This window comes from Anolis sagrei, chromosome 2 (assembly GCF_037176765.1).
Source record: "Anolis sagrei isolate rAnoSag1 chromosome 2, rAnoSag1.mat, whole genome shotgun sequence".
Classification (NCBI taxonomy): Eukaryota; Metazoa; Chordata; class Lepidosauria; order Squamata; family Dactyloidae; genus Anolis; species Anolis sagrei.
Window position 1 is genome coordinate 6,221,770 of NC_090022.1, and position 23,432 is coordinate 6,245,201.

Genomic DNA, 23,432 nt, shown 5'->3' on the forward strand with positions numbered 1-23,432 from the left:
TCTCAGTTCTACAACACGTCAATAAACCAGTTTAGCATTCAGGGTTCGCCATCTCATAGTCCATAGTTTCAATTCCACATTGTCAGTCCTGTTAATTCTAGTCATCCATTGTCCTTAGCTGCCAGGTTGCCCGAAGGCCACGTTTTTTAATTTCCTTCTAAAGGAGAGGAGGGATGTTGCTGATCTGATCTCCCCCGGGAGTGAATTCCACGGGTGAGGGGCCACCACCGAGAAGGCCCTGCTCCTCGTCCCCACCAGCCTCACTTGTGATAGAGGTGGGGTCGAGAGCAGGGCCTCCCCAGATGATCTCAGATTCCGAGGTGGGACATAGAGGGAGATGCGTTCGGACAGGTACGCCGGACCGGAGCCATATAGGGTTTTGTAGGTCAAATCCAGCACTTTGAATTGTGCTCGGAACTGGATCGGCAGCCAGTGGAGCTGACAAAGCAGAGGGGTGGTATGCTCTCTGTATGACGCTCCGGTGAGTAATATGGCTGCTGCCCGCTGGACTAACTGAAGTTTCCGAACAGTCTTCAAAGGCAACCCCACATAGAGTGTGTTGCAGTAATCTATTCGGGATGTAACAAGAGCGTGGACCACCGTGGCCAGATCAGACTTCCCAAGGTACGGGCGCAACTGGTGCACAAGTTTTAATTGTGCAAAAGCTCTCCCGGCCACCGCTGAGACCTGGGGTTCCAAGCTCAGCGATGAGTCCAGGATCACTCCCAAGCTGCGAACCTGCGTCTTCAGGGGGAGTGTAACCCCATCTAACACAGGCTGTAACCCTATGCCCTGTTCGGCCTTACGACTGACCAATAGGACCTCTGTCTTGTTTGGATTCAATTTCAATTTGTTAGCTCTCATCCAGTCCGACACAGCAGCCAAGCACCGGTTCAAGGTCTGAACAGCCTCCTTGGTGACAGGTGGGGAGGAGTGACAGATTTGAACATCATCTGCGTAGAGATAACACCTCATTCTGAAACTCCGAATGATCTCCCCCAGCGGCTTCATGTAGATGTTAAAAACATCGGGGACAGAATTGAACCCTGTGGGATTCCACACAACAACGGTTGTGGGGTCGAACAGGTGTCACCCAGTAACACCTTCTGGGACGGTCCCTCAAGAAAGGACCAGAGCCACTGCACTTTTATTTCATTTGTCACTCCATCATTTATAGTTACCACTGCTGAATTTCTTGAATAATATTGATCTAATATTCCTTTTATTCTACTTCCCATTCCAAATTTATTCATAATCTCCCTTAATGTCCCCCATTCCACACAATCAAACGCTTTAAAAATTTCTAATGATAATATCCCTACTTTTATCTTCCTCTCTTGAGCCAAACAAATTTTATTTAATACTCTCCCTATCAAATTTGACATTTGTTGTCCTTTTGCAAACCCACACTGATCTTTTTTTATATACTTGTACATGCATTTGCTCATTCTATTAGCTATTATAGCAGATAAAACCTTTGCATCCTGATTAACTAACGATATGGGCCTATATGACCCTGGGTCTGTTAAATCTTTATCAGGTTTTGGTATTAATATTATTAATGACTTCCTCCATGATTCTGGCATCTTATCTCCCTTCATTATTGCGTTATACAATTCTAATAATTTTGGAATCAAAACTTCTCTAAAACCTTTATAATATTTTGTTCCCAGGCAATCCAAACCCAGCTTTTAAGTTCTTAATTACTTCCTCTATTTCTATCTTCTTAATAGGTTGTTCCAATAATTCTTTATCTTTCTCCTCCAACTTACTCTCCCTATTTTCCTCCACATACTTCCCAATTGCTTCTATGGAGCTAGCTTTTGTTTGATATAATTCATTATAAAACTCTTCAAAAACCTTAAATTTTTCTTTCACAATTCTACATATTTTATCTGTTTCATCTTTTATCATACTTATCATACCTTCCATTTTCTTTTCTTTTTTTTGTGGATTTAGCTTACATCTTTGAATTCCTATTACTAAATTCAAAAAATTCCCTCCTTAAGTATATTAGATTTTCTTGTACTTCATCTATTTCCATTTTATCCAATTCCTCTTTTTTAGCTGTCAACCTTACATAATTTTGTGTATCTCTCTTTATTACATATTCTTTTTCGATCTCTTCTATTTCTTTTTCTAGATTTCTTTTCCTTTCTTCTTGCCTTTTTTTGAGGTTAAATGTCTCTTTTATACACAACCCTCTCAGTACCGCTTTCATTGTGTCCCATAGCACTTCTTTTGATACATCCTTTTCATTAAAACCCCAAATTTCTTGCCATTCTGATTTCACTCTATCCACAATCTCTCTATGATTCAAAATTTTTGTATTCAATCTCCACCTCATTTTATCATAATCACATTTCAAGGCAATCTCAATTGACACCAGGGCATGATCTGAAATCTTAATAATTCCAATATCAGCATTTAGCAATTTACTAACCATATTTTTAGAAACAAAAATATAATCTATTCTTTATGTACAGCTGAATAATATGTATATATATGTATATATAAATATGTATATATTTTTTCATTTTCCTTTACCAATCTCCACACATCCTTTAATTGCCATTTGTTCATCATTCTACTTAGGTCCATTGTTTCAATATTTCTAATATATATATCTATTATATATCTATATCTATATACCCTGTGCTAATTTTGATACTATTTTGCAGAGAAACCAGAAGTGATGGTGACCCGGAAGGAAGAACACGATGGCATGGAGACCTTGATCTGTCGGGTCGGGGGCTTCTACCCAAAGGAGATTGACATTGATTGGACAAGGGATGGGGAGGTCTGGCAGCAAGATGTCTTCCATGGCCTGGTGTCCCCCAACTCAGATGGGACTTACTACACCTGGAGGAGCATCACAGTGGACCCCAAGGAGAGGAAACACTACAAATGCCACGTGGAGCACGATGCGCTTCAGAATCCTGTGGATGTGGCCTGGAAGGAGCCTCGTGAGTAATTTGAGGGAGAGAGGGTTCCAGGGGATTAAAAAAAATACTCAGAAGCACTATTAGATGCCTCAGAACTGGCGTTTTGAAGGCGGAGTAGCACTGCAGACCCTGCTGTTGGAACTCCAGCAGTAGCTATTGCATGCAATACAGGTTATCTCTTACCCGGGAAGCTGAAAAACTCTAAAACTACCCACATGAGTGGTTGAGATAGTGACACCTTCATTTCCAAATGGTTCAATGCACACAGACTTTGAACTTGCAACCTGTCGGTCTTCAGTCCTGCCGGCACAAGGGTTTAACCCATTGCGCCACTGGAGGCTCGTTGTTTAAGTGCCCCACCAATGCCACACAATATGGGGACCTCCTACTGCCCCGCCACTGTGGCATCAAATGCAGGGATCCCGTTGCTATTCCTTTTTTAAACATTCTTACTCAATGGTCAGTGGTCAGTGAACTATTCTAATATAGTTTATCTATCTAATATAGTTTACCTATCTTAAAACTAAAATATTAAGCAGGGAGGAGGGCAGCACCATACAGTTACACCCAGGGGCGGCTCAACCCATTACGCAAAGTAAGCATTTGCAGTATAGTTGATTCTGCCCAGGGATGCTCTTGAGGCACTCTGGGGGGAAAATAGACCTTGACATATGCGAGTTGTAGTTACTGGGATGTATAGTTCACCTACAATCAAAGAGCATTCTGAACTCCACCAATGATGGAATTGAACCAAATATGGCACACAGAACTCCCACAATGAACAGAAAATATATATCAGTGATTTGGGAGGTGGGAGCCAAAATACTGTTTGCTTACTGTTGAAAATTGCCTAGGGCCACCTCTGGTTACACCACCATCTTTTTCAGTCCTGGTGACACAAGGGTTTAACCCATTGTGCCACTGGGGGCTCCTAAAATCTCCTAAAGCTTATTATTTCACTTTGCCTACAACTGTTTAGTTTAATTATATCCCGAGAGGCTTAAAAATGATTAATTTGACAGTGTTCTGGTATTGGACTTTACATCTCAGGGTGCTTTGAATGCGATTGTCCTTTTTCTTGGCAGAATGGGGTTGGACTGGATGGCCCATGAGATCTCTTCCAGCTCTATGATTCTATGATTCAATAAGACACAGTCGATAAGGAAAAAGGAATGGAGTTAAGGAGGGGATTAAGTCCAGCAGATGCTGGCTGTTCTTCTGTCCCTCAGAGGACAGAAGAGACATGGAGAGAGAGGGTCCCTTCACCACTCATGGGGGCCAAAATTTAATGGTAGAGCTGAACCTGGTTGTTCTTCTATTATGGCCACTTCCAAGTCCTGTTCTGTGGACTTTGACAGGGGACTGTGAGGTCTGGTCTTGGACTCCCTAGTTCATTCTCCATCTGTGAATTGCTCCATTAAGGGTTTGGTTTGGCGATTTTCTATTAATTCTTTTGGTCTTTTCCATTTTAGCTTTAGCCTCCAAATTGGGGCTCATCGTCGGGTGTGTCGTGGTGGTTCTCCTCCTTCCGATAGCTGTGATTGCTGTGTATTTCAGTGAGTAAATTCTGAATGCATTTCCTTGTGGGGAAGAGGCATCTTGTGGTTGTGGGGAAGTTCATTTTCCTTTTGAGGACCCTTTCTACCTTTGAAGGGGAAGTTCAGCTTAGCCTACAACTTGGAGTCATGGACTACTCCGTTTGCCTTACCTTATCCCATGAAACATGCAGAATAATAACAGGATGTCTTAAACCTACACCTGTTGATAAACTCTACAAGCTAGCTGGCATTGCACCCCCCCCCCCCCTGATGTGCGATGGGAAGTTGCTACTAAATGTGAGAGAAATAAGGCTGAACACTGTGAAAGCCACCCACTACATGGTTACCAGCCTCCTCCCAGTAGACTCAAATTAAGGAAAGGTTTTCTGAGAACTACCACTCTTCTTGGCATCCCCCCAGGAACAGCAAGAGTGTCCCTCTGGGCAGCTACACAAGGATATCCTAACTGGGTGCCCCCCATGAGAGAGGGTCTTCCTCCAGGGGCAAACCAAGAATGGGCCACTTTGAAGTCCCTGAAGAGACTCAGAAGTGGAGTGGGCAGATCCAAAGACAACCTGGCAAAATGTCACTATACCTTGTGTGACTGTGGAGCAGAACAGGCAAATCCGCATCTGTATGCTTGTCCACTGTGCCCTGCTTCATATTGGAGGCTACAGAAAATGCCGTTCCTGTTGCCCATTTTTGATCAAAAGATATTTAGCTGCCTGTGCTCCATCTATTTTTATCAGTTTTATACTAATTTATGCAAAGCTGTTGATACAAAATAAAAAAAATCCCACATCATGAACACAGACCTCAGCTTGTTGTGAGGAAAGGTTTCCCCTTTGGCTGATGTCCTTGCTAGAGAGCCTGAAAGGTCTCCATCCCCATGGAAGGAAGAAGAGGAGGGTGTGGGGTCTTCTTGATCAGGGAATGAAATTGGGTTGATCCCTAAGTGTCAGCTGTAACTCCCCGATTCTGTCTCTGCAGAAAAACGTCAACGCAGAAAAATGTCAGGTGAGTGTTACCTCCACCATTGCATGTTTACTCCAGATGGGTGAAGTGGGCATTGGATTGAGATGGATCGAATGGAGACATAGATCCAAGGATGTTTCCAAAACTGCTGAGAAACCAACAGCACTGAACATAGCTATCCAGCCCCCACCATAGAAAAAAATAACCTAGAAAACATAAATGGTTTCCGACCAGTCTGTACCACTTGGATGTAGATCCCAAAGACAGACATCTGACCCCCATGGTCAAGTGCAGAGTGAACCAGGTTGAGGGGGGAAGCTGTACTTTTATGGGTTTAAGTCCCTGATTCTTTCTCTGCAGAAAAACATCAAGATGACTACAAAACAGTCTCAGGTGAGTGTTGCTTTCCTGTTGCATCTCTACTCGAAATGGCTGAGGCAGGAAGTTTGAATGAGGTGGGTGAGTTGAGGCATGTACTTCTATATGTCCAAGAGTTTAGGCCAAGGACAGGACTCTTTTGAAAGGGGTTAAAATGGATATGACATCTGTTCCCTCCCTGTTGCGGGACTAAAATGACCCAGGAATGTCCAAGGACTTGCAGAAAATCCCATCATCTCTAGAGGGGCAGTAGAGAGGTGAAGCCCTCCAAGGTCTCCTGGGGTTCTAATGCAGCCCTCTGGCCTTCCATGTTTGTCTATCTCCGATAAAAGGGCTCTCACTTGGTCCAAGAATCTCTGAGCAAGTTGGTTCCAGTGCAGTGGTTCTCAGCCTGTGGGTTCCCAGGTGTTTTGGCCTTCAACTCCCAGAATTCCTAACAATCTGGTAAACTGGCTGGGATTTCTGGGAGTTGTAGGCCAAAACACCTGGGGACCCACAAGCTGAGAACCACTGCGAGTAGTGTATTTAAGAGCCAGTGTGGCGTGATAGGAACATTGGATTAGGACTAAGAAAACCAGGGTTTGAGTCCTCACTCAGCCGTTCATGCAAAGTGTGAGAACCTATCCACCATTGATGTGTGGGTCCTACTTTATAAATGTCTGAAACAGAAAGCACCATCCACCATGATGTGTGCTATACATGAAAACAAAGAAGGAGCAAAATGGCAACTGCCAACAGGCCACGTGTCATTGGAGGCATTTGACCAGTTTTTATGGAATATAATCACAAATTGGTCTGAAACACGCATGAGCTGTTATGTATTCGTACAATATCGATATCCGCCCTGAGTCCCTCCGGGGAGATAGAGCAGAATATAAGTAAAGTACTATTATTATTATTTTTTGAAACACAACAAGATGAGGCCACAGCAGACAAGATCACTCTGCTGGCTGTTGTATTGGATCACACGTTGGACAAGTTGTTGTTGTTGTTGTTGTTGTTGTTGTTATTATTATTATTATTATTATTATTATTATATACTCCGCATCTGTATGCCTGTCCACTGTGCCCTGCTTCATGTTGGAGGCTTCAGAAAATGCCATTGCTGTTGCCCGTTTTTGATCAAAAGATATTTAGCCGCCTGTGCTCCCTCTATTTTTATCAGTTTCATATTAATTTATGCAAAGCTGTTGATACAAAATAATAAAAAAATGTAATATCCCACATCATGAACACAGACCTCAGCTTATTGTGAGGAAAGGTTTCCCATTTGGCTGATGTCTTTGCTAGAGAGCCTGAAAGGCCTCCATCCCCATGGAAGGAACAAGAGGAGGGTGTGGGGTCTTCTTGATCAGGGAATGAAATTGGGTTGATCCCTGAGAGTCAGCTTTAACTCCCCGATTCTGTCTCTGCAGAAAAACGTCAACGCAGAAAAACGTCAGGTGAGTGTTACCTCCACCATTGCCAGTCAGTCAGTCAGTAGCTTTTATTTCGGTCAACAAACCATCGGCTAAGTCAAGTGAAAGTAGAATGATGAAATACAACAATTAACAATTAATAACATCGCATGTGGCTCATAATTAATAAAAACAAGTATCACCATTCGCTATCGGATGAATGACTGGCTCCACCATTGCATGTTTACTCCAGATGGGTGAAGTGGGCATTGGATTGAGATGGATTGAATGGAGACATAGGTCCAAGGATGTTTCCAAGGGATCTTAAGGGATCTTACAAGGGATCTTAATTTTGGAAGATTAAGGCCCCTTGTAGATTGGTCCCTATAGCCATATGCTTTTAGAGCTATTGGTAAGGATAATTTTAATTACATTTCAACTCTGAGAAGCATATTATTTCAGGGCTTCCTCAATTGTATGGAGTAAGTGAATATAAGAAATAACTGAATAAATAAAATACTGTTTCTTCCAAGTGAAGAAAATTAATTCTAGCAAGTACACTTGCTTTTTGGAGCAGACGCTGAGATCGGAGCCATACCTACAGGGCATGGGTTTGTTATGTACCTTCAAGTGACGTGCTCCTCAGACGAGCCATGACAGGTGCTGACGACTGCTGGACTGACCACAGGTTAATCCGATCCACGATGGCTATCAAGATTGCCCCCAAGCGCAGACTCCAAGGAAGAAAAACAAGGCGCAAAATGAACAACCAAGCCTTTCAGGAGCCCTCCACACGAGCCCTTCTCCCACACTGGGTAGCATTGGCAGGACACTTACACAACCTGCACGGTTGCTCTCTTCCTACCACTCAACACCCACACACATAGCTAAACAAACATTGTGCAGGCCTTAGGGAGACACGGCCTTTGAACAGAGGATGGGGATTCCACCGGAGACCTTTCCTGCCCAAAAATTGACCCTCTTATCTATTCTCTCTTTTTCAGGAAGTGATAAAAAATCCAACATTTCTAAAGAAGGTAAGTGAATCACACCCAGCTCAAAGGGTAGAATAAATTACACGGGGAAAAGACACACAGAGATAGGCAAACAGGGAGACGGGATCATAGAATCCTAGAGTGGGAAGAGACCTCATGGGCCATCCAGTCCAACCCCATTCTGCCAAGAAGCAGGAAACTCTCATTAAAGGAGAAGAGGGTGGTGTAACTGTATCCTTCTACCCTCCTCTCTATTTAATATTTGAATACCAAGAAAGTTAAACTAGAATAGTTGGGGAATAATTCACTGACCAATGAGTAAGAATGTTAAAAAAAAAGGAACCCCGATGGGATCCCTGCATTTGATGACATAATGGTGGGTCATTAGGAGGTCCCCACATTGGACGTCATTGGTGGGGCACTTAAACGACCCTCATGGTTACTCTCATTCTCACACTAACACATTCGTTGAAAGGCCATTCATGAAGAAATGATGGGGATTCAGCAAAACCTGCTGCTGTGGAAAGAAGGAAGCTATATATGAGGAGTGACTTAAAGAGCTGGGCGTGTTTATCCTGAAGAAGAGAAGGCTGAGAGGAGACATGATAGCCATGGATAAATATGTGAGAGGAAGTCACAGGGAGGAGGGAGTAAGCTTGTTTTCTGCTGCCCTGGAGACTAGGATGTGGAACAATGGCTTCAACCTACAAGAGAGGAGATTCCATCTGGACATTAGGAAGAACTTCCTGACTGTGAGAGCCGTTCAGCAGTGGAACTCTCTGCCCCAGAGTGTGGTGGAGGCTCCTCCTTTGGAGGCTTTTAAACAGAGGCTGGATGGCCATCTGTCAGGGGTGCTTTGAATGCAATTTTCCTGCTTCTGGGTAGGGGGTTGGACTGGGTGGTTCATGAGGTCTCTTCCAACTCTATGATTCTATGTTCACTTCGATGTACTAAGTTGTTAACGTGGGCAAGATAATCGCGGAAGCACTGAATAATGGACTCTGGAGTCTCCGGTAAAAAGCAGGTTTCAGCTTTACTGGAGCAGTTCAAAAATACAACATACACCATCAGTTGACAGACGTGAAGAACACAAAAACGAAAGAGATAGGCACTTAAAACAAACTGCAGCTGGAAGGGAGGTTATCTCTGGCACTCCCTAAACTTCCACACAGCAAGAACTCAGGGTCACATTCTCACAGCCTTCTGTGCAAACATACATCCTGGCAATACAATTCTATTACAATCACATTCCTACTACATAAAATTACATTTAAACATACATCATACATAAAATACGTACTGACATAAGTTTGTTCTGCAACATACTCAAAGGGGGGGGGGGGGGAGGGAGGGAGAGAGAAGATTTTGAGCACTTTTTCCTGAGCATTGAAACAGCAAGGTGCCATATGTTACTGGATAACGTTTTTAACAGGATGACACTGGTGATTATATGTTTCAATGGTTTTTATATATGTTTTATATTGCCATGTTGATTGTCTTTAATTGCACTTTTATGAATGACTGGCATAGAATTGTGCCAATCTGTCACCCGCCTTGAGTCGCTGTATGACTGAGAAAGGCGGGCTATAAATATCGTAAATAAATAAATACGTTGTGCACATTTCTGTGGTAAAATCAGTGAGGATTAGCTTGTCATTCCATGTGCACCTGTCCTCCAAAAAGAGGAAAACTTCTAGATGTCACAACCCCTTCTTGCCCCCAAACAACTGGCCCCATGTTTCCTTTGCTTTTCAGAAAGCGATGAAGGGTTCAGCAGCAGTCGGGAAGGTAAGTGTTAAGCAAGAGCAAGAAAGGTGGGTGGGGTGGTCTGCAACCCTGGGAGATGGCAGCATAGCCATGGCTCTCCACCATCCTCTCTTAAACCAGAGTAGTTGGGGAATAATTAGCTGGCAAGTGAAGTCAGGTGTCAAGAAATAATCAACAAGGCTCCGGAAGGAAGAGGTGGGGAGCATAGACAACGAGAGAGACGTTTCCAACTAGAGGCACAGGAGGAAAAGGGAAGGTCATATGGCATTGCGGGGCAGGGGGGGGGGTAGGAATTAAAAATCTTAGACACGGTGAAGAACAAGAGGGAAGGAGCTCTGAAATAAGGGACAATTAAATAACAATAAAAGCAAGAGACCCAAGCCACTCGGGGGAATTTGAAGGCAGACAACAAATAATGGAAATTCCAGCAAAAATGTTGATGTGGAAAGAAGCCCAGCTACATACATGGATTCATTGGATCAGATTCAGTTTCTTCTTACAGCAAAGTTCTCACAGAGAGAGAGAGAGAGAGATGTTTTGGACCAGTCTTTATGGTGGGCATGGAAATGGCAAAGCTGTGAAAGCCGTGAAGATTATTTATCTAGAATGTCTAGAATCCCTAAGTATTTCCTGCCTGAAAAACTGACCCCATGTCTTCTCTTTCCTTTTTAGCAAGTGAGAAAGGTGCACATTACTCTGAGGAACGTGTGTGTAAGTGAACTCTCACTCAAAGAGATGAATGGCAAAGGAAAGAGACATACAGTAGAGTCTCACTTATCCAACATAAACGGGCTGGCAGAACATTGGATAAGTGAAAATGCTTCATAATAAGGAGGAATTAAGGAAAAGCCTATTAAACGTCAAATTATGTTATGATTTTGCCAATTAAGCACCAAAACATGTTTTACAAGAAATCGACAGAAAAAACCGTTCACTACATGGTAATGTTACATTGTAATTACTGCATTTCCGAATTTAGCACCCAAACATTGCAATGTATTGAAACAGCTGTGGATCCGGGTGAGAGGCAGACTGCGTTGGATAATACAGAATGTTGGATGAGCAAAAGTTGGATAAGTGAGACTCTACTGTAGAAGGAAAGGTTACACTTCTAAGTCAAGGGTTCTCTTGGATCCATACCATTCCCTGAAACTTTCTCTCCTAACTTTGAGGTCTAGACAAGAGAAAGGAAAACACTCTCTCTCCTATTTGGGTGTTCTGCCATCTTCTTGTTCAGCAGATGGACTCTATACAGTCAGTTCTCCCATATCCACAGGTTCTACATGGCTTCAAAATAAATTTCAAAAAACAAAACAATGATTTATCTTGTTGAAGGCTTTCATGGCCAGAATCACTGGGTTGTTGTAGGTTTTTTCGGGCTGTCCTCCTCAGAGGATGCTTGCCATAGATGCAGGCGAAACGTCAGGAGAGAATGCCTCTAGAACATGGCCATATAGCCCGAAAAAACCTACAACAACCCAATGATTTATCTGTTTCAAATAAGGGACATCTTTGTATTTCATCCCATAATAGTCACACACCCCTTTTGGGGAAGGCAAAATTGACACTTTGGTTGTCCTCACATAATAGTTGTACCCTTAATTCAGTCACCTGGTGGGTGAATTAAGGGTGCGACTGCCTTTTTTGGCTCTGTGGCCCCATAGCACAAAAAGGGAAGAAGGGCAGCTGGGCAGGAGGATGAATTCACTTCTCCATCTGCCTGCCCTCTTTCCCTTTAGGCAAGGGGGCAGCAGCATGGGCAGGTGTCGCTTCATCCATCCACTCAGTGCTCCCTTGGATGGTGCAAGCACATGGAAGAGTGAAGCATCACTCACCTGCTCAGCTGCACCCTCACTGGAACTATTATGTCATGAAAGAAGCCCCTCAAAGGGGGCCTTTTTCACTGCATAATAGTCGCCACCGCATAATAGTCGTACTCTAGGTGGGGGAGGGAGTAATCTGGTATTTTACAATGCCCTTATACATAATAGGACGTGAGTATCCTCAGATTTTGGTGTCTACAGGGGTCCTGAAATCAAACTCCAGCAGATATCCAGTGTCCACTATACTAGGGACTGAAAGGCTCTCACCCAGCATCTCAGAATGGCTGGAGGCTGAAATGCTTGTATGAATTTGAGTAATACACTTTCCCTTCTCTCTCTTTCCAATAGCACTGTGTACATCTGGCGGTTCTGGCAGCTCCGTAACAGGTAAATTGGGAGCAGGGGGACAATGGGGAGAAGAGGGTCAAGCCTGGAGACAGAGAATTCAATGTCCAGTCCTTATTTGGTGGACAAATATCTCCTTCCAAACTCACAGAGGCCACTTCAGTCTTGATGGAAAATAAGTTCAGAAGGAGGAGAGTGGTGCTGTGGCCCAGGGCAGAGGTGTATTCGTGATATAGGTGGAGGGGTGTTCAAGTGGTCCTTGGAAATGTCCACTGAAATCCTCAGGGAAAGGGGAGAGAGGGAAGTGGGTGCCCTTCAGGAAAAGAGGAGCCCTTGCCTCTCCTGCACACTTCCTTTTGTAGGGAAAGAAAACAGCCTCCGCCTTACACCACCTCACCATTGTGCACATAGCAGATCCTGAGGCAGCACGTAAACGTTTCCTGCTCTTGGGACTTCAAGAGCAGAATTTAAAATGGATTTATTCTCTAGTGTGATGCGGAGTCTAATCCTGGAATCCCTCCCCTCCCTTTATTCCATGCCCACCATAAAGACTGCTCCCAAAATCTGTATAGAGACAGTCTTTGTGGTGGGCATTGAAATGGCAAAGCTGTGAAAGCCGTGAAGATTATTTATCTAGAATGTCTAGAATCCCTAACTATTTCCTGCCTGAAAAACTGACCCCATGTCTTCTCTTTCCTTTTTAGCAAGTGAGAAAGGTGCACATTACTCTGAGGAACGTGTGTGTAAGTGAACTCTCACTCAAAGAGATGAATGGCAAAGGAAAGAGACATACAGTAGAGTCTCACTTATCCAACATAAACGGGCTGGCAGAACATTGGATAAGTGAAAATGCTTCATAATAAGGAGGAATTAAGGAAAAGCCTATTAAACGTCAAATTATGTTATGATTTTGCCAATTAAGCACCAAAACATGTTTTACAAGAAATCGACAGAAAAAACCGTTCACTACATGGTAATGTTACATTGTAATTACTGCATTTCCGAATTTAGCACCCAAACATTGCAATGTATTGAAACAGCTGTGGATCCGGGTGAGAGGCAGACTGCGTTGGATAATACAGAATGTTGGATGAGCAAAAGTTGGATAAGTGAGACTCTACTGTAGAAGGAAAGGTTACACTTCTAAGTCAAGGGTTCTCTTGGATCCATACCATTCCCTGAAACTTTCTCTCCTAACTTTGAGGTCTAGACAAGAGAAAGGAAAACACTCTCTCTCCTATTTGGGTGTTCTGCCATCTTCTTGTTCAGCAGATGGACTCTATACAGTCAGTTCTCCCATATCCACAGGTTCTACATGGCTTCAAAATAAATTTCAAAAAACAAAACAATGATTTATCTTGTTGAAGGCTTTCATGGCCAGAATCACTGGGTTGTTGTAGGTTTTTTCGGGCTGTCCTCCTCAGAGGATGCTTGCCATAGATGTAGGCGAAACGTCAGGAGAGAATGCCTCTAGAACATGGCCATATAGCCCGAAAAAACCTACAACAACCCAATGATTTATCTGTTTCAAATAAGGGACATCTTTGTATTTCATCCCATAATAGTCACACACCCCTTTTGGGGAAGGCAAAATTGACACTTTGGTTGTCCTCACATAATAGTTGTACCCTTAATTCAGTCACCTGGTGGGTGAATTAAGGGTGCGACTGCCTTTTTTGGCTCTGTGGCCCCATAGCACAAAAAGGGAAGAAGGGCAGCTGGGCAGGAGGATGAATTCACTTCTCCATCTGCCTGCCCTCTTTCCCTTTAGGCAAGGGGGCAGCAGCATGGGCAGGTGTCGCTTCATCCATCCACTCAGTGCTCCCTTGGATGGTGCAAGCACATGGAAGAGTGAAGCATCACTCACCTGCTCAGCTGCACCCTCACTGGAACTATTATGTCATGAAAGAAGCCCCTCAAAGGGGGCCTTTTTCACTGCATAATAGTCGCCACCGCATAATAGTCGTACTCTAGGTGGGGGAGGGAGTAATCTGGTATTTTACAATGCCCTTATACATAATAGGACGTGAGTATCCTCAGATTTTGGTGTCTACAGGGGTCCTGAAATCAAACTCCAGCAGATATCCAGTGTCCACTATACTAGGGACTGAAAGGCTCTCACCCAGCATCTCAGAATGGCTGGAGGCTGAAATGCTTGTATGAATTTGAGTAATACACTTTCCCTTCTCTCTCTTTCCAATAGCACTGTGTACATCTGGCGGTTCTGGCAGCTCCGTAACAGGTAAATTGGGAGCAGGGGGACAATGGGGAGAAGAGGGTCAAGCCTGGAGACAGAGAATTCAATGTCCAGAACTTATTTGGTGGACAAATATCTCCTTCCAAACTCACAGAGGCCACTTCAGTCTTGAAGGAAAATAAGTTCAGAAGGAGGAGAGTGGTGCTGTGGCCCAGGGCAGAGGTTTAGTCGTGATATAGGTGGAGGGGTGTTCAAGTGGTCCTTGGAAATGTCCACTGAAATCCTCAGGGAAAGGGGAGAGAGGGAAGTGGGTGCCCTTCAGGAAAAGAGGAGCCCTTGCCTCTCCTGCACACTTCCTTTTGTAGGGAAAGAAAACAGCCTCCGCCTTACACCACCTCACCATTGTGCACATAGCAGATCCTGAGGCAGCACGTGAACGTTTCCTGCTCTTGGGACTTCAAGAGCAGAATTTAAAATGGATTCATTCTCTAGTGTGATGCGGAGTCTAATCCTGGAATCACTCCCCTCCCTTTATTCCATGCCCACCATAAAGACTGCTCCAAAAATCTGTATAGAGACAGTCTTTGTGGTGGGCATTGAAATGGCAAGGCCCCACAGCTTTATCTCTGAAAGCAGTGAGGATTGATTATGTGTACACATCTGCCCTGAGGAAAATATCTCAAATCCCTAAGTGACCCCCTTGTCTTTTCTTTCCTTTTTTAGCAAGTGAGGAAGATTCCCATAACTCTGACGAACGTGCGTGTAAGTAAACCCTTGCTCAAAGAGATGAATGGCAAAGGAAAGAGACGTAGAAGGAAAGTTGACACTTCTAAGTCAAGGGTTCTCTTGGAGCCATACAATTCCCTGAAACTTTCTCTCCTCACCTTGTTTGAGGTCAAGACAAGAAAAAGGAAAACTCTCTGTCTCCTAGCTGGGTGTTCTGCCATCTTCTTGTTCAGGAGATGGACTCTATATACAGTCGGTCTTCCCATATCAACAGATTCTATGTCCGTGGATTCCACATGGTTTCAAAATAAATTTCAAAAAAAACAAACATTGATGTATCCGTTTTATATAAGGGACACTACCATATTTCATCACATAATAGTTGCATCCCCCTTTTGAGGAAGGTGAAATAGGCACTTTAGTTATCCTCGCATAAAGATCGCACCCTTAATTCAGTCACCTAGGACTTGAGCATTCTTCAGATGTTGGTATCTACGGGGATCCTGAAATCAAACAACAGCAGATATCAAGGGTCCACTATACTGGGGACTGAAAGGCACAGCCCAGCTCTCACCCAGCATCGCAGAATGGCTGGAGGCTGAAATGAGATCCATAGAAACCACTGCAGATGCCATGAAGCCAGCCAGTAAGGACACAGCTCATTGCCAAGCTTGTCCAGCTCCCAGAGAGGATTAAGATGCCTCCTTGGTTCCATCCCCAGACAACCTACTTGCTCTCCTTCCTACAATGCAGCTCTTAGGCTCTCCTTACATGCTTGTATGAGTAATACATCTCCCCTTTCTCTCTTTTCAATAGCATTGCGTCCATCCGGCAGTTCTAGCAACATTGAAATAGGTAAATTGGGAGCAGTGGGGCAGTGGGGAGAGGAGGGTCAAGCCTTGAGAAAGGAGAATTCAATGTCCAGTCCTTATTTAGTGGACACATTTCTCCCTCCAAACTCACAGAGGCCACCTCAGTCTTGAAGGAAAACAAGTTCAGAAGGAGGAGAGTGGTGCTGTGGCACAAGGCAGAGGTGCTTTTGTGGTACAGATGGAGGGGTGTTCAAGTGTTACTTGGGGACGTCCACTGAAATCCTCAGGGAAAGAGGAGACAGGAAAGCAGGTGCCCTTCAAGAGAAGAGGAGCCCTTGCCTTTCCTGCTCACTTCATGTTGTGGAGGAAAAAACAACCTGCACCTTATATCGCCTCACTGTGTGGCACATACTAGATTATGAGGCAGCACATACATGTTTCCCGCTCCTAGTCTTGCAATCTGTCTTCCCTTTATGTCATTGAAGACACTCTGAGGTCCTTGAGTCTATATTGAGAGAAAGGGGCAACAAAAGTACACTCAATAAAATGCATCTGGAACCTATGGGTTTCTCCTTTATGTGTTATACTCAGCTCTGGTGTCAAGGTAATTTGGGCTGGGAGAAAACCCAGAGCCTAATTCCACTGTATTCTACTAAGGACATGCACCCTTTTTCTGCTACAACTCCCAAATTTCTCTGTTTGCTGATTGAGGCTCCTTTAGCCTGGATCTAATTCATTGGGTTTCATTCTCCTGCCCTCATTCTAAAACATTTCCCTATTTTGTCTCTCTGCAGTGTAACTGGCAGGTCTGCCATGTAAAGGAAGAGAGGAAGAGTGGATCCAACGCCTACGTATTGGATTTTGTTGAACCTTTTCAAGATTTCTTCAGGGCCTTTCACTTGATGTCGGAATATTTGTACTGCAGAGACTTGGGCCTGAGGCAGAAGTTGACTGTTTTGCCACATGAGCACCAAGAGTCTTAGAAAAGTATTGTCGAAGGCTTTCATGGCTGGAATCACTCAGTTCTTGTGGGTTTTTTCAGGCTATATGGCCATATTCTAGAGGCCTTTCTCCTAATGTTTCGCCTGCATCTATGGCAAGCATCCTCAGAGGTGAGGTCTGACCTCACCTCTGAGGATGCTTGCCATAGATGCAGGCGAAACGTCAGGAGAAAGGCCTCTAGAACATGGCCATATAGCCCGAAAAACCCACAAGAACTGAGTCTTAGAAAAGTGTTTCCTCAGATTACAAAACTGACAATTATGTAATGTATGTATTTTCAGTTTCATGGTGTCCTGTGACTCTAACCCCAGAGAATATGGGGGCTGATGGTAGAGGTGTTCTCAAATACCAGTGTGAATTGAGATAGATAGAGAGTAGGAATTTAAAGCACTTTCAGAGGGTGCATCTGCACTTTGGAATTACTGCAGTTTGACAACACAACGGGAGGGGGAGGGTTCCAGTCCTCGAGGGGCCCCCATAGAGGTGATGATGGGGAGGGGGAGAGTTAAGAAACCAATTCGGCCAATTCGTGAACAAATCCTGAAGAAAATTCCAAAATGTTCTCCTGACTTGGTAAACGTGGGTTCCAAGGTAGACGGTCCTCCTGGATTGAAGGTGGTGCTGTTGAACGCCAGATCTGTCAATGGGAAAACATCAGTCATCCAGGATTTGATACTGGAGGAAAAGGCAGATCTGGCGTGCATCACGGAGACCTGGTTGGACGAGGCTGGAGGGGTGAATCTCACCCAGCTTTGCCCACCAGGTTATGCTGTGCAGCACCAACCGAGACCCGGGGGGCAGGGAGGCGGAGTTGCAATAGTCTATAAAGATTCCATCTCCTTGATCAGAGGCCCAGCCTTACAGTCGACCTTGTTTGAATGTGTCCACCTGAGGCTAGGAGACCGGGACAGAATAGGGCTGTTGTTGGTGTACCGACCACCCCGCTGCACCTCAACCGCCCTACCTGAGCTTGCAGAGTTGGTCTCAGGCCTGGCATTGGAGTCCCAGCGGCTTGTAGTGCTGGGGGACTTCAATGTACATGCGGAGTCCACTCTTTCAGGAGCGGCTCAGGACTTCATGGCCACCATGGCAACTATGGGGCTGTCCCAACTAGTATCTGGCCCTACCCACTGTGCTGGACACACACTTGACTTGGTCTTCTGTCAGGGCTGGGAAGAAGGTGGCGGTGTGGAGGAGCTGTCTATCCTTTGCCGTGGACCGACCACCATCTGATCAGGTTTAGACCCGTTGCAACTTCTAACCTCCGCAGGGGTGGTGGACCCATTAAGATGGTCTGCCCCAGGAGGCTTATGGATCCAGAAGGACTCCTGATGGCTCTTGGGGATGTTTCCGCTGCCTTGGATGGTGATTCTGTCGATGCCCTGGTCGCTCACTGGAATAGGGAGCTGACTAGGGCAATAGACACGATTGCTCCGGAGCGCCCTCTCTTAAGTCGCCGAGAGAAACCTGCCCCTTGGTTCAACAAGGAGCTGGTGGAGCTAAAGCGAACAAAGGGATGGCTAGAGAGCGTGTGGAGGAAAAAGCCCAGCAAGCCAAACCGAACACGTCTACGCCTTTATCTAAGGGCGTATGGTGCGGCAATAGAGGCCGCGCAAAATGCTTTCTACTCGGCCAATATTGCGTCCGCAAGGAACTGTCCAGCAGAGCTGTTCCGAGTAGTCAGAGGGTTGTTGAATCCCACCTCGAGTGGGTCTCCTGACGACTCGGAGGCGCGCTGTGAAGCATTTGCTCAGTTCTTTGCGGACAAAGTCACATTGATCCGCGCGGGCTTTGACACCACATTAACTGCAGTCTCTGAGGATGTAACTCAAGCATCTGCTTGTCCAATTTTGTTGGATTAGTTTCAATCTGTTCAACTCGATGAGGTCATCAGGGTTCTGGGAGAGGCGAGACCTACCACATGCATCCTAGACCCCTGCCCTTCCTGGCTGGTAAAAGAAGCCAGAGGGGGTTTGGCAGAGTGGGTAAAGGTGGTGGTTAATGCCTCCCTTTGGGAAGGCAAGATTCCAGCCAGCTTAAAACAAGCTGTCATCAAACCGCTGTTGAAAAAACCATCACTAGACCCCACTCAATTCGTCAACTTTCGGCCAGTTTCCAATCTCCCCTACTTGGGAAAAGTCCTGGAACGTGTGGTGGCCTCGCAACTCCAGGAATTCCTGGTGGACACGGACTATCTAGATCCGTCACAATCTGGCTTTAGGCCGGGACATGGTACTGAGACAGCCTTGGTCGCCTTAGTTGATGATCTGCGCCGGGAACTGGACAGGGGGAGTGTGTCCCTGTTGGTTCTGCTGGACCTCTCTTCGGCCTTCGATGCCGTCGACCACGGTATCCTTCTGGGACGCCTCGCGGGAATGGGTCTTGGGGGTACTGCCTTGCAGTGGCTCCGGTCCTTTCTCGAAGGTCGCTCTCAGAAGGTGTCACTAGGGGACTCCTGCTCGACTCCTCGGCCATTGCACTGTGGAGTCCCGCAGGGTTCAATACTGTCCCCTATGTTGTTTAACATATACATGAAGCCGTTCGGAGAGATCATCTGGAGTTTTGGGGTGCGATGTCATCTGTACGCAGATGATGTCCAACTCTATCATTCATTTCCACCTACCACGAAGGAGGCTGTTCAGGTCATGAACCGGTGCTTGGCCGCTGTCTCGGACTGGATGAGGGACAACAGATTGAAACTAAACCCAGACAAGACAGAGGTACTCCTGGTCAGTCGTAAGACCGAACAGGGTACGGGGTTACAGCCTGTGCTGGACGGGGTCACACTCCCCCTGAAAGCTCAGGTACGCAGTCTGGGAGTTCTCCTGGATTCATCGCTGAGCCTGGAACCCCAGGTCTCAGCGGTGGTCAGGGGAGCATTTGCACAATTAAAACTTGTGCGCCAGCTGCGTCCGTACCTTGGGAGGGCTGACTTGGCCACGGTAGTACACGCTTTGGTTACATCCCGCTTAGACTACTGCAACGCTCTCTACGTGGGGTTGCCTTTGAAGACTGCCCAGAAGCTGCAGCAAGTCCAACACGCGGCAGCCAGATTACTAACGGGGGCTGGGTACAGGGAGCACACCACTCCGCTGTTACGCCAGCTCCACTGGCTGCCAATTAGCTTCCGAGCACAATTCAAAGTGCTGGTGTTGACCTATAAAGCCCTAAATGACTCCGGCCCTGTTTACCTCTCCGAACGTATTCTCCCCTACGTACCATCAAGACTACTAAGATCGTCTGGAGAGGCCCTGCTCTCGGCCTCACAAGCGCGCCTGGTGGGGACGAGGGACAGGGCCTTCTCGGTGGTGGCCCTGCGACTCTGGAACTCTCTCCCTCTGGAGGCCAGAACTGCCCCATCCATCCTAACATTTAGGAAACGGGTGAAGACGTGGCTGTGCAGTCAGGCCTTCGATGAATGAGACAACACCATAGGACCCTGATGTACATCCATCTTAATAGGACGACTGAACACTGTAGTTTTATATATAGTGTTTTTAAAGTTTTTGTAATTGTGATATATGATATTTTAATGAGTGTATATGTTTTTTATGGCTGGAAACCGGGCTGAGTCCCTCAATGAGGTTGAGAAGCTCGGTATAGAAAACTGTGAAATAAATAAATAACTGCCATACCTGAATGCTATGGGATCATGGGAATTGTTGCTTTACCGGGGCTTTAGCCTTTTCTACCAATGACTGTCTCTGCATCTCCAAACTCCAGACTCCAGACTATATATCCTATATTTTCAAAGTACAGAGTCCTAACATTTTGGAGAAGTATGACATTTGGAAATCATGATCTTGTTAGAAGTCATAACCTTTTGGAAAAATGACGCCATAACCTTTTGGGAAATGGAAATCTCCATAACCACTCTGACACCCCCTCGCAACCCCCCCCCCCCCCAGGGGTCCTGACCCATGGGTTGAGAAACCCTGATCTACAGAGTCACTCACTGGAACACCTCAGCAAGCAAGAGTGCAAAGGTAGCAGGCTCAAACCCAGAACCTCAATCAATGGCTGATACCAGATGAGAGACTCCCCCCTGGGCACACAGAAGACTGGGTGACTTGGAAGGTGCTGAACAGACTGCGATCTGGCAACACGAGATGCAGAGCCAACTTCAAGAAATGGGACCACAAAGAGGAATCCACGACATGCGAGTGTGGAGAAGAGCAAACCACTGACCACCTGCTGCAATGCAACCTGAGCCCTGCCACATGCACAATGGAGGACCTTCTTGCAGCAACACCAGAAGCACTCCAAGGGGCCAGATACTAGTCAAAGGACATTTAATCAACTACCAAGCCCGCAAACTTTGTGTTTTGTATGTTTGTTTGTTAAAAAATGCAATACAACTGTTTGGTTTGCTCCTGACAAGATAAATAAATAAATACAAAGTTGAGAAAAGCTAATCTGTATAAATATACATTTACTTCACACAATGTTGTTGGCACAAGAAGATACTTGGCAAACTGACCTTTATTCTAAAAAAAAACAAGAAAGAATTGTCAAGGATTGGTAGCGTGGCTCTTCTTGTTTAGCAATTGTGTTGAGAGGGAACTATAAACGAAAGCTTGCATGGCATGGTGATGTGAACATAGAATCATAGAATCATAGAATCAAAGAGTTGGAAGAGACCTCATGAGCCATCCAGTCCAACCCCCTGCCAAGAAACAGGAATATTGCATTCAAATCACCCCTGACAAATGGCCGTCCAGCCTCTGCTTAAAAGCTTCCAAAGAAGGAGCCTCCACCACACTCCGGGGCAGAGAGTTCCACTGCTGAACGGCTCTCACAGTCAGGAAGTTCTTCCTAATGTTCAGATGGAATCTCCTCTCTTGTAGTTTGAAGCCATTGTTCTGCGTCCTATTCTCCAAGGAAGCAGAAAACTTCCTTTGCTCCCTCCTCCCTGTGGCTTCCTCTCACATATTTATACATGGCTATCATATCTCCTCTCAGCCTTCTCTTCTTCAGGCTAAACATGCCCAGTTCCCTAAGCCGCTCCTCATAGGGCTTGCTCTCCAGACCTTTGATCATTTTAGTCGCCCTCCTCTGGACACATTCCAGCTTGTCAATATCTCTCTTGAATTGTGGTGCCCAGAATTGGACACAATATTCCAGATGTGGTCTAACCAAAGCAGAATAGAGGGGTAGCATTACTTCCTTAGATCTAGACACTATGCTCCTATTGATGCAGGCCAAAATCCCATTGGCTTTTTTTGCCACCACATCACATTGTTGGCTCATGTTTAACTTGTTGTCCACGAGGACTCCAAGATCTTTTTCACACGTACTGCTCTCAAGCGAGGCGTCACCCATTCTGTATCTTTGCATTTCATTTTTTCTGCCAAAGTGGAGTATCTTACATTTGTCACTGTTGAACTTCATTTTGTTAGTTTTGGCCATTCATCTCTCTAATCTGTCAAGATCGTTTTGAATTCTGCTCCTGTCCTCTGGACTATTGGCTATCCCTCCCAATTTGGTGTCGTCTGCAAACTTGATGATCATGCCTTCTAGCCCTTCATCTAAGTCATTAATAAAGATGTTGAACAGGACCGGGCCCAGGACGGAACCCTGCGGCACTCCGCTCGTCACTTCTTTCCAAGATGAAGAGGAAGCATTAGTGAGCACTCTCTGTGTTCGTCCACTTAACCAATTACATTGGGCTATGACTCTCAGCCATGCAAGCCACTGGGTGATCCTGAAGTCGAACATGACTCCCCACCCCCCATAAGAGATAGTAACTTATAGTTTTGCTAAGGGCAAGGATGTCAGACTGGATAATAAGGGTTAAGCCTTGGTCAGTTGGTGTGTATCATTTAAAGTCCTCTTTTCCTCCAAGCCATTTTTCTTTCAAACTTCTCCACAAAGAACTTCCACCCAAGTCTTCCCCTTTATGTCATATCTGATGGCGACAGGAAAACCTGGATTTCTTTAACATATGTTTATTGCCTTCACTCATAACACAATAGAATGGCTTGGCTGGTAGACCTCCCACCCAGATCTTGCTAAGCCTCAGGGAAAATCTTGTCATAATCCAATCCAGAATGCATTGTCTCCCTTCATCCCACCTCCCTCCCTTCTAATTCGCTGGAGCGTCAAGGCAGCAGGGGCCTCCTGATAGGTTCTGGCGCCCCGCAAAAGCCCTGTGATTGGCCCTGATGCATGGGGGACGGCCAAGCCTCCTCCCAGCTGTTTGCGCATCAGCCAATCCCTTTTCGAGCTGGGCGGAAATGGGGAGTGAGAGTTTTGAAACTCACAACTCTGTATTTTCTATAAAAATGGCCTTTACTTCTGTAACCACATGCTCTGCTTGGCGAATGATTGCCGCTCTGCATCCTTTTCAGCTGAGTCGCTAATAAACCTCGGTGGCACTTCCTTCAACTTGGTGAGACCTTTTATTGGGAAAAATCAGGGCCTGGGTGCTTCTCTGTCTCGCCAGGGAAAAAGAACTCTTTGATGAGTCTAATTGGTCTCTGCCTCCTGGCAAAGACTCCTAAATTCCTGCTCTAAAACAATCCTGGGGTGA

General features: G+C 45.4%; 1 protein-coding gene across 4 annotated transcripts in view; it reads left to right on the forward strand.

Annotated features, from left to right (window-relative positions):
• Positions 1–23,432, forward strand: part of LOC132770245 (major histocompatibility complex class I-related gene protein-like) — a 159,779-nt gene that overhangs the window by 27,526 nt on the left and 108,821 nt on the right. For 2 of the 4 annotated variants that reach the window (XM_067465337.1, XM_067465339.1), the window contains exons 4-13: positions 2,682–2,966; positions 4,418–4,501; positions 5,474–5,500; positions 5,819–5,851; positions 7,252–7,278; positions 8,238–8,270; positions 9,984–10,016; positions 10,668–10,706; positions 12,167–12,205; positions 12,868–12,906. In XM_067465337.1, the coding sequence (XP_067321438.1) occupies positions 2,682–2,966; positions 4,418–4,501; positions 5,474–5,500; positions 5,819–5,851; positions 7,252–7,278; positions 8,238–8,270; positions 9,984–10,016; positions 10,668–10,706; positions 12,167–12,205; positions 12,868–12,906 (639 nt within the window). Of the gene's footprint in view, positions 1–2,681; positions 2,967–4,417; positions 4,502–5,473; positions 5,501–5,818; positions 5,852–7,251; positions 7,279–8,237; positions 8,271–9,983; positions 10,017–10,667; positions 10,707–12,166; positions 12,206–12,867; positions 12,907–14,366; positions 14,406–15,083; positions 15,123–15,902; positions 15,942–16,692; positions 16,957–23,432 lie in introns of those variants that run through there. The other 2 variants (XM_067465338.1, XM_067465341.1) reach the window with 2 other exon arrangements.